Genomic DNA, 11180 nt, shown 5'->3' with positions numbered 1-11180 from the left:
GTTTTTCTTAATTCTTGGTAATTTTAAGAAAAACTTTAACTGCTATCAACTGGTCCACTCAATCCCAGAGAAAGAACCAATATACTCTGTATCAATCCAGGAAACTGAACCCAGCACAACACCAGGCAAACTCTAACCACTGACCATTCTGAATGTTGACACAGCAAGTATGAGGTAAAGATGCCCTAACTGCCACAGCCATCACACACAAATGCTCAATCTTGGATTTCTGGAGACCCTCTTAAAATATTGTTCACATTTCCAGATCAGTTTGGGATGGAAACACATCCTCACTCAGTGAGTATTCTCTCTGATTATGGACTGAGGCAGACTGGATTAATGTAATCTAGGCCAAAAATACTTGAAATTTGCTTCAGGTGATGGTTTGGAATTACCATGGTTATATTTCAAAAATCAGTTTTAGAAAGGAATAGCTCAAGTCTCTTATGCAAGACAATTAGAAGTTTATTGTACAGAAACAAGTACACCAAGCTTCCAAAAATATTTTGCCTCAATATTAATAAAGCTTAGTTTACAAAACTTTGCTGTTCCTCAGACAGAATCTGGGTTTATGAGGTTTTGAAATGTACTGTAACAAAGGACAAAACCTGTTAAGGTGTCACAAACTAAAACCTTAATGACATCATGGTAAATTAATCTCCCTGCTTTTGGAAGCTCATTATTTACATACCTGCAGCCACAGTCTGCTAAGGTACTTCTGAACAGTGGAATACCAACTTAGTTTCTCAAAAAATAATTGCTATTAGTGTTAAAGAGTTTCTCTTTTAACAGGTTCTGTAGCCCTACAGCTGAAGAATGCTGTTTCAAATTGTATTCTTTTAAAAGTACAACACTTCCATGTTAAAACAACATGAACAAGCTCCTAGGGCCATCAGACTGCCAAGCAAAGTAATGACACTTGGCTGACAGTCTAAAATATCCCCAGGTACAACCCTTCTTTAAGAGAGGATTCACACTTAGACGTCCTTTGAGGGGGGATTTGCCAGAAATGGCAAGAATAAAGGACTTACTCTTTAAGGACAAATTATTCCCTATGTGGGGGAAAATATGTTTAACTTCAGTGAGAACTAATCCCCTAACAGGATCATTAAATTTGCATGTCCTGAGCTGGAGCCTGCTTCAAATTTGCAATGACTGTGCAAAACATGTTAATTACAAGAGCTATGTACATTCATATAAAGTTGAAAAATTAGTAACTTATGTACATGAGAAGAAATCAGATTTTCCTGCGTCTGCCCCTTGTCAGCTCATACCTGCAAGACAGACAAAATAAGTAATTACAGTAGTTGAATGCTTTTCTTAGTTTTAACTGGCACAGTAGAGAGAACTTGGGCTGCTGTATTGCTTGTGCTTCACAGGCAGCACAGCAAAGGAGGCTCCAGAGATGGCCTCAAACTTCAGCTCTTCACCAGGAACTTTGGGTGCGTCCTTTTTTCCTCTTCCCATAATTGCCCTGAGACACACACACAAGCTGGCCAGGGAAATGTGGTTTTCCTATTGGAATATTGGCTCACTGCCTGTGTGGATGGCAAGCTCTTGGACTACCCACACTGCATTCCTTGGGCTCCACTGAAGGAGAAAGAAGGAAGAACTCCTGCCATTAACTAAAGACGCAGAAGTGAAAAATACACCCAAGCCTGGTTCTCTGTTCTGCCACAGACCAATGAACATACAAACCTCAGAACCACAATGAACATACAGGCAAAACTGTAAGTGGCTTATTATAATAGTTTCTATAAATGCTTTGTAATTAATGTTTTATCATACATATATATTGCTGATCAGAGTATTTATGTAAGATCTTTATCCAAGTTAAAATTTGTTGCAAGGTTTACTTTAATAAACAAAATTCTTTTACTTATGTGCCCCTGTGGCTTTTATGACAACTTAAAATATGCTGAAGACTATAATTGACACAGGCATCTCATTAAAGCTGTCTCACAGGGCAGGCACTGCACAGACAGTGGATTTACACAAAACTCAGATAGAACTACCAGATTAGCTCAAGTTAGTCCTGCCTTTGCAGGTCAAATATTCTTCTTGCTCACCCAAACACAGCCCAGTTACCAGCACTCCCACAGCAGTCATACAAGCTCCCAGCAAAGCACTGGGCAGGGTTTGGAAGTATGGAGATGAGTACTTACCATTGTGCAAAACCTTTTATTAAATCCTCCTGGGACAAGTCGATGCGCACCTTTAAAACGCAAATTTTATTTGTTTGTAGGTTATTCAGCATGTAAATTGATTAGCTAAGCTACCACTTCTCCCAAGTCAGACCCACTTTCCAGCTGTAGGGCTGCAACTCAGGCCTGAGGAAAAAAGGAGCTTCCCACATTCCCAGGATGGTGCAGGAATGAACCAGCTCAGTTTCCTAGTAGCACTACTTGGAAACTTATCTGTCACTGAAGAAGCAATTGCAGTTTACTTTTCACAGAATCAGTTGTTCACAGAAAGCTTAAAGCACTGTTGGCAAATTGTGGGGTTTAGTCCCACGCCTTTCTCAGCTCCGTGTTTGTGCTCTTGGAGCCCTTCCCCACATGGCAGCAGGGGGGCACAGGAACCAGGCCTTACTTCAGGAACACCCTCCTGAAACGAGACCACGCAGCTCCCACATGGATACAGCCTCATTTCAGATGAAAATCTGGCAGAAAAAAGTTTCCAGATTGCCAGCCCTATTACTGAGAATCAGTTACTGGAGCCACATTTCAGGATTTCAGAAATAGCCCAGAGTGTTCAGCTCTGTTACATCTGTAGTGCAGATTCTTTAAACTTACTTTCCCCAGCTCCTTCCTCTCCTGTGAAATGAAGGGCCTGCTGTTTTTCACTGCAATGTCCAGTGACCTTTTCTTGACATTTTCCAAAGATTCAAAAAATTCAAACCTAAAATTAGAGTTTAAAAAGAAAAGATTTAAGGCAAAAACTAAAATCCCATGAGCTATATTCAGTGGACAGAATATAGTGACAGGGTACAGCATTAGTGGCCACGACTTTAACAGGGAAGGAACACACAGAAAAGGCAATTCTAGAGTTAGGTTTTATTCACGTTGCAGGAAACCTCTTCTGGGCCTCATGAAAGATGCAACACTGTGTTCAGACTGTCCACTGTGCAAGGGGGAAGGAGGAAAACATGCATCCATGATGAAATGCCATTTAACATCATTTTCAGCCTCCATGGAAGATCAGCGTGTTTTCCATTACTCAAGAGGAAATAGTAATGAGCCAACCCCCCAAGTTCACAGAGCAGCCTTGCACCACACCAGGAACAGGCAAAGGCTGAAACCTGTGGCAATTAAATTCTTAATGGCTCTGACTCAAGCCTCTGGCACACATGGCTAATGTCAAGTGAGTTTTGTCCAAGCTAAATCACTCCAGTTCTGCCCACCTGAATAGCTTTTCCTCAAGTCAGAGCTGTGAAACAGGTAACGTGTTTTGGAGCTAAGCATTATCCTTAATTGAGGACGTACAGGATACGTCAGTACTGAGGATGAGGAAAACAAGCTGCTGTTCCCAACTGCTGGGATGGCACTAAATCAGTGGAGTTACTTGAGAATGGACATAATCAGAATCCTCAGCTTTGGTGTTTGGAGTGTTAAGAGGAAAGAAAATATTTTTAGATCTTTTCTCCATTTCTGACTTACACAGAAAGGACGCAACACGGGAAAAATAAAAGCCACCCAGGATCACCCACTATTCACATATTTTCACGTGTACCTTCCTCTAATTATGGGATTAAAACCACCTCTCAAAAGAGCTCTACTTCTAAGGGTTACTGTGTTTGGGTTTATGCAAAACACATTCCATTAGCTGTGACACTGTCAGCAAAGAGGTGGAAGCCCTGGTGACAACATCCACCTATGTGCCCAAAGAGTGGTCCAATCTCAAAAGGCTCTGTACTTCTGCCTTGGACCTTTGGAAAGATGTCAGAATTAGCTTCAGGCAAAGCAGTGTGAACAGAGCAGTAGGCTCTGGGAGGTACCTGAATGGGCAGATTGCCTCTGCCATGACAGGGAGTTAAACATGGGTAGGAGAATGTCAGTTTGCAAAGAAGCAAATGCAGCCTGGGGGCAGGGAAGGGACAGGGAAGAAGGTGTACCCTTCTTCAGGGGGACTGACAACACCACAAGCAGAGCAAGGCCGGCCCCAAGGACTTGTAAAATACAGTCAAAGTGCCATTTGTTTCAGAAAACCTCTAAATGTTCACAAGAGAGTCCTTAGGAGCTACAGCAGCACAGCTTAGGAAGCCCTGTCATTATGCAGAGATCATAACTATTCCAGCCATAATCATAATTAACATTTTCTTACTTCTCATCATATTGGGGGTTCAAAGTTTTTTTCTTAACAGATGTCTTCTTCCTGCTTGTCCATCTTCTGTCTGGAAGCAGGTATATACGAACATACGGATCCACTCCGCGATTGGAAGAGGGTACCAAGTTTCTGTTAAAAGAAATACAGACAAGCAAGGCAGGTTCTCCCACTGTGTGTTTTAATACCTTGGCTCTCTTGGAATCAGACCAACCCTTCACAGGCCAAAACCATTCATCTCAGGAGTTGGAATATAAGCAAATAAAAGTTTACGGATGTTTAGTTAAAATTTTCACTCCTGAGTGCGTGGCCATTTACTGGGGTTCCTAAATTAACAATTACATATTCAGTCATAGGCATCAATCCTTATCACGGTGCCTATCCCAGCATCCAAGACACACATCAGTTGTCAGTGCTGTTCAGAGGAAATTTTGGGTGGATGATAGTTGAAGTATCTCTACTGCAGCGAGCACAACTCACTGGGCTCTCTCCCTGACCTGCTGCTAGCACTGACCAGAGCTGGGCACAGAGAGGCTGCACAGATGGAAGCCAGCCAGTGCTAAGGTAGCTCCTGCTGCACGTGGCTCTGCTCCAGCTCTGCTGGATGACTGACACAGCTCAGAGAGCTCTTCCCTCTCTGAGCCATCACAAGCACTACCTGCAGCCGTTGACCAGCACAACGAGGCTCTGCCGAATGGAAGCGTAACGCACGGTCAGCTGGATCTCCCCCAGAGGCATCTCAGTCCTGTTGAAAGACATTGCACAGTCAAGGCTTTTAAATACAGACCACACACGGACTAAAACCAACTTGCAGGGCACCATCCTTCCTGGCATCCTAAGGTTTGCTATCTAGGAAGTAGCTGGACCACAGAGGTTCCACAGAAGCCCCATCCCTGCCTTCTCTACAGGTACCCAATTTCAGTCCCACAACACAAACTCCCAAAAAAAGCCCCTACATGGCCCACTGTAGATGGAACAGCAAAGTACAGGTTAGCATGTTACATGTTCCCTCAGGAATGTCTGTGTAAGCAAAATGAGGGCTTTTTCATATTTCATTCTGCATGTTATTAAAGTAGTTTAAGATAAAAAAAAGCTTTAAAATGGCTTAAAAATAGTTCATAAATTAAGCCCTGTTCAGAGCTAGAGAATTCACCAGTCAACAATTCACCAAATTGCAGCTAGAGCTGAGTTTGATGTTCAGATTTGTAACAACTCTGATGCTCTCTTAAGTGAGGTGAATCTTTGTAACTTCTGTTGTTATGGATTCCACAAGCTCCATTCTGTGCCCCAGGAGAGACAAATCCTTCTGTCCATCCTGCCTGACAGAGCAGCCTCCCACTGAGCACTGTGGGAAGGACACACACAAGCACACCTATCCACAAAAACTTTGTTCACAGCATTATCAGTCTTAAAACGTATTGGATAAATACATTCAGAGGTTTAAGCAGCCAGAGGTGCCTATCAAGAGTTTAAGTTATTACAGAAGTGAGATGTTCAGATTTCCAATATCCTGTTGCTAAATGAGTGTTGAGAAACCCTTCAACAATATAAAGCCAACACATGCAGTCTCTTAGGAGAGCCATAGAGTGAATGCTTTCCCTTTACACCTGCTCTGATAGTACCCTGTAATTTACGTTGCTGTTGACTGGAATACTTAGGTCAATTCTTTGTAGGTGACTTGAGACCCAAGACCCCAAATGACTTAGCAGACTTGAATTCACCTCTATGCAACAGTAACATCTAAACTTTCCCAAGAGAAGAACAATTCTGCTGGAAGAACACCTACTTATGAATGTCCAGATTGCTGCTACTTAATTCAAAGCAGGAAGAAGGCAGGGACCCCAGTGAAGTGACACTGGGTGCCAGCCTCATCTCCTGCAGGACAGGCAGTGTGGGCACGGCCGCTGCTCCGCTGGGCAATGCTGACGGTGGGCCATGCTCTGCATTTTGCTTGCCCTCTGCTTCATCAAGGCCAGACACAGTTTCACTTGGTACAGGGGCTGCTGAACTGTCTTTAGTGTCCAGGTCTTCTCCACTGTCCTTTTTTGGCAGAGATTCAAGTGCTGCAGAATCTTTGCTCATCGGAGGTACTTTTGAGACTTGTGGTGGAGAGGCAAACTTCTGCTGGTTTCCAGCCTTCTCCGTGACACGCACAGGACCTGGCTTCGAGGCACTGACACCAGCCTTGACTCTTTGTGGATCAGGCTCTTCAACATTCAGTGCCTAAAAATCCCAAGGGAAGACCGTGAGTGCTGCTCCCATAGCACTGGGGTGAATGCCAGCATTACCACCCAGGAGGAAATTTCACCACAAAACTGTAACAGCAGGAATCTGCCATTAGAGATGAAAGGGGCCTCTGGGATTCAGTGTGGTGTTCTCTCCTCTCATCCTACTGTGTTTGTACTCAGCAGTATCTAAGCACTGATCCAGAGCACGGTGAGGAAACAGTACCTAAGCATCAATGCCTCTCCCTGTTCAGGAGCTGACTTCCACAGCTTAGATTTTCTCAGTCTAACTCTTTATCGTCATGAGACAATCTTCAGCCATGGCACTGCACTGTTTTAAGAAGCCTCAGGGATCTCTCTCAACCCCACCATACACTCCTAATTGCACTTAAATACCTTGTCACACTTCCACTCTCTACTCAACTGTGAAGCAAAGCTGTCTTTCTCCACACCCACCTTTCATCTCTTTTGCCTGGTTATAACTGGATGCTTCTGCAGGGGAAGCTGAGTGAATATGGGAAAGAACAACTTACCCGCAGTACAAGTTTCATCTTAATGAAGCTGTCTGAACTGGAATGGTCCAGCTGGAATCTCTGATCCAGAGTCATGTTTGGGTCCTTAAGTAAGTGGGAGAGACATACCACTGAAGTTCCCAGGGCACTATCCCGCTCCTTGTCTTTTATCTGGGGGACGGAAGGAAACAAAAGTTTTTATTAGCTGGAAACTGGGAAGCATACCACTGGGAACAGCAAGGCAAGAAGGTATTTCAGACAGAAACCAAAATTAGCTTATTTACTTCTGTATGCTTACATCCAAATGGGTGATGCCATCATTTCAGCAGTGTAGCAAGTTAGTACATTTGGAATAAAAATCCCATCACTACCTATGCAGAGAAAGAACTGCTTTAGCAGAAAAAAAAATGCCCTGAGATTTACTTGATTTTCCTTACTTGATTTGGGGGCAGTGTCCTAAGCAGCTGAGATGGCAAGTGGTATAAACCTTTACACATGTTTTAGGTAATAGTTTGTTTAGCCTATTTAACCTCAATACACCTTCCAAGCTCAATTCCTTTCTGTATCCGAGTGACTGCCACAGAACTGGCTGTGACTGCAATCCTGCTAAAGAGAGAGGGTTGCTTAACGAGCCAGAACACAGAGGTGAAGAGGTAGGGCTCTGGTTGAGAATCACGAAGTCTGCAATTTCTGACAGCAAAATATTTTTATACACAGACTTGTATAAAATGCCCCTTGTACTTTGCAGCCAGAAACATCCCACATTTTGAACTAAGATACTGCAGGTAACATCATCCTAGAACAAAGATAGATACCAAAAAAGGTAGATACCAAAAAAGGTAGATACCACCACCACCTAATACAGAACTGTCTGTGCAACAACAGGTGCTTCTTCCACCTTTTAGTAGGAGGAATCCTGCACAGAAACAACCAGCACTAAGCTCCATAGGTTTCTTCCTACAGATGTGCAGTTGTTCTTCAAAGGAAAGGCTTTTCTCTCACCTCAATGTGGAGTGACTGGGAATGAGCACTGTGGACAAAGAAGGTGAAAGCCTGGCCCCACGTGGGATCTTTGCTGAAATTGCAGGTCTGCAACAAGAACATACATTAGCTTGGTCTTTGAGAGCAAAGAATCCATGACACTGATCACCAGAGAGTGCCATAGTAACCCTCAGAGATGCTACATCCCAGCTGTATGGAGAGAATGGAAATTCCAGGTCAGAAGCATATGGAAGCAAAGTCTCTGGCAAAACCAGAACAAGTTCTCTGGGGTGTGGAAATGCCAAAGAACAAGTCTGGTGAGCTGCAGTTGGCCCCACTGGTGCTGCCTGGACCAGCAGCCTGCCTCACCTGCAGCAAGGCACCGCTCCCTCCCTCCCACCTTCCCACCCAGGGAGAGTCAGAGTGCTGCTTTCAGCCTGCAGCACCCTGAGCCAGCTCCCAAAGCCACAGCAAGCTGACAGGGAAGGGCAGGAAAGCTGGAGGGGCAGTTTCAGGGGTGTAGAACTCGTGGGAAGAGTAGGAGGGCACAGCTTCAGCACCATCCCCTTCAAAGATGAAAGAGCATGGAAAGCACCCACGGGGACTGCGGCTGCAAGTTGTCGTTGCCAGGCCATGAGCACCGGCAGCAAGTGGAAAGGAGCAGGGAAAGCCTGGAAGCCTGACCTAGCTTAGGAGAGGCAGGTGATATGGTAGGGAAAGGGAAAGCCACAAAAGGTAAAAATGCAAGCAGAACCCAATTTCTGGGTGGAGCAAGTGGAAGGAACAAAGGAAAATAGGTGCCAGTCCTGTATGCTCATGTGTAGCCACAACAGGATTAATTCCTATTTATTGGGTGTCCAAAAGAACAAAGGGCTGCCCTCATCCACATCCAGCTGCAGGACAGTGAACATGGGAGCTACTGGGAGGGCAGAGCTCAGCTGTTGCTCATACTCATGAGGCAAAGGTAATTTTTAAATAATGAAAAATGAACTGAAAGTAAAGCGGAGGAGATGCAGATCCATCTTATCTGGGTTCAAACAAAAAACAAAACAGTAAAACTGTGATACACAGGAGCCAGGAAAGACTCTGATGAAGGAGTAAAAGCCAGATTGATGCAAATGACACCCTGCTCTGAGAAACCACGAGACTTATAGAACTAGAGTGTCTGGGCCAGCATGAACTATTGGACACAGGCACAGAAGCACACATGTGTACAGCAGCTGATCAAACACCCTCTAACCACCACAAGTCATTGACACAGTGGTCCCACTCCCAGGCTCTGCAGCTATCACTACAGCTCACAAGTCCTTCCCTTCCTAGAGGCTCCTTGGAGACAGTCACCCATAAGATGTAAAGCAGAAGAATGAAACAGCCTCACCTTACTCTTCTGAGTCTTGCTCCCAACTGTGAGCAGGACGAAGGAGGAAGGTTCTCGTTCCATCTTCTGTCATTTAATACAAGGAAGAAAGAAAAGGGCAGAAAAAAACATTGAGAAATTTATAGTTTACAGGAAGCAATATTAAACCACTACTCTTACTTAAGTTGCTGGAAAGCTGACAATATTTTCCAGATGTGGGACATCTGAGGAGTGTAGCACACAGGAAAGCCTCCAGCCATAACACAGCACAGTCTTACCCTCCACCATCAAGAGTACACATTTAAGCCAAAGTTTTATGTATTTAGGTTTCAACCGGTGAGCAGTAAAAAAATTTGTCAGAAGCTGGGAAGAAACAGAGAGGAGACCTGAAGGCTCAGTGGGAAATCTTGATCATTCCTGGCTGAACCAGGACTCTCAGAATTGGTTTCCAAGGCTCAGGAGTTGCTCTAAAGCAGCTGGAAGTGAATCTTAGACATCAAGTAACAATTCCTGTCCAGAAGCAACAATACTGGACCTCTTGCACCTCTTTGCAGTAATGCTGTAGAAGTTAAGGCTGAGGTTCTAGTCTTGGCACAACACTATATACAAAGTTCACACAATGAGGTCCAGAATTAAGGATCATTGAATGTGATGTGTATCACAGTGCTGGTAACTCATCTAAATTGTAAAGATGGTATTTAGGAGAGGAGCTGCTCAGAGAGAATGGGAAGCTTTCTCCATAGCTCAGAGCTGTGCTTGTGTGTAGCCTGTTCAAGATAAAAGGCAGAAACACCTTCTTCTCTATACCTGCCATTTACATCACAGTAGCAAAATACAGTATGTGGGGAAAAAAGTAAACAGAAGCTATGAGAGAGATAGTATGAATGACAGAAAGGCTTCTGAATCCTTCCAAAACCAAGTGGGGAGGAATCTGTTGGTCACATCTCCAGTGAACAGGAAAGTTACCACAAATGAGCATATTCCTCCCACCCCAATGGAACAGCTCAGCAAGGGAGGAAAGAGCAGCAGCAGCAGCAAGGACATTATGACTTAGTCTCATGTCTGGAGGTTCTCTTTTGCATAAGAAAGAAAGACATCCACACAGTCAAACAGTTCTGTGTTGCATTCCTACTTTGGCATCCTAGACTTTCCCTGGGGTGGGCTTTCAGTCACTATTCTGAGCCCCATGTCACTTAGATTCTGACAGTGGAGAGATTATTTCTTTTTAACCACCACCAGTTTCAATTCCTATGATACCACATAACCCAGAACATTATTTGCAAGCATGGGAGAAGAATATAAACTTTACCTTCAGGTACTTGTTATTTTTTATCTTCTTTGCTCCACATTCACCATTCGAGTACTCAAAGTGGTTTTTCTGAATTAGTAAAAGAGAATTTAAAACAATTAATCTGCAGTCTTAAAAAAAAAAAGGCGATTAGGAGTGAGGGCTGCTGCATGGGGGGTTTGTACTTACAGGAAGGTTGAAGGCGCTGTCCAAGTAGACAATCAGAATTGCTGTAGACAGACCTTTCTTATCCTGCAAAGGCAGGGAAAGATAAAACAAACCAAAACACAAAATACTCAGGATCACCCACCAAGGACAATGTAAAACATAATAAAATTGCAAGGGCAGCTTCTGAATGCTAAGCAGCTCTCTGCCTTTCTCCTAAAACTTGCAATTTAGAGGAGCACAAGCCAACACAGCATGACAGTTCTAAGCAGACCAGTAAGATGAGTAACTCTTTGCAATTCATTGCATTAAAGTTTGTCAATCTCTCA

General features: G+C 43.8%; 1 protein-coding gene across 1 annotated transcript in view; it reads right to left on the bottom strand.

Moving 5' to 3' along the window:
- Nucleotides 1–444: 444 nt before the first annotated feature.
- ESYT3 (extended synaptotagmin 3) overlaps nucleotides 445–11180 on the bottom strand; it is a 31216-nt gene continuing 20480 nt past the window's right edge. The window contains 11 exon segments of the mRNA XM_039555599.1: nucleotides 445–1274; nucleotides 2166–2215; nucleotides 2796–2901; nucleotides 4324–4455; nucleotides 4982–5068; nucleotides 6110–6546; nucleotides 7082–7231; nucleotides 8063–8149; nucleotides 9420–9485; nucleotides 10708–10776; nucleotides 10876–10938. Coding sequence (XP_039411533.1) covers nucleotides 1238–1274; nucleotides 2166–2215; nucleotides 2796–2901; nucleotides 4324–4455; nucleotides 4982–5068; nucleotides 6110–6546; nucleotides 7082–7231; nucleotides 8063–8149; nucleotides 9420–9485; nucleotides 10708–10776; nucleotides 10876–10938 — 1284 coding nt within the window. The 3' untranslated portion in view covers nucleotides 445–1237.

This window comes from Corvus cornix, chromosome 7 (genome assembly GCF_000738735.6).
Source record: "Corvus cornix cornix isolate S_Up_H32 chromosome 7, ASM73873v5, whole genome shotgun sequence".
Taxonomy (NCBI): Eukaryota; Metazoa; Chordata; class Aves; order Passeriformes; family Corvidae; genus Corvus; species Corvus cornix.
This window is presented reverse-complemented; position numbering and strand designations above follow the sequence as displayed.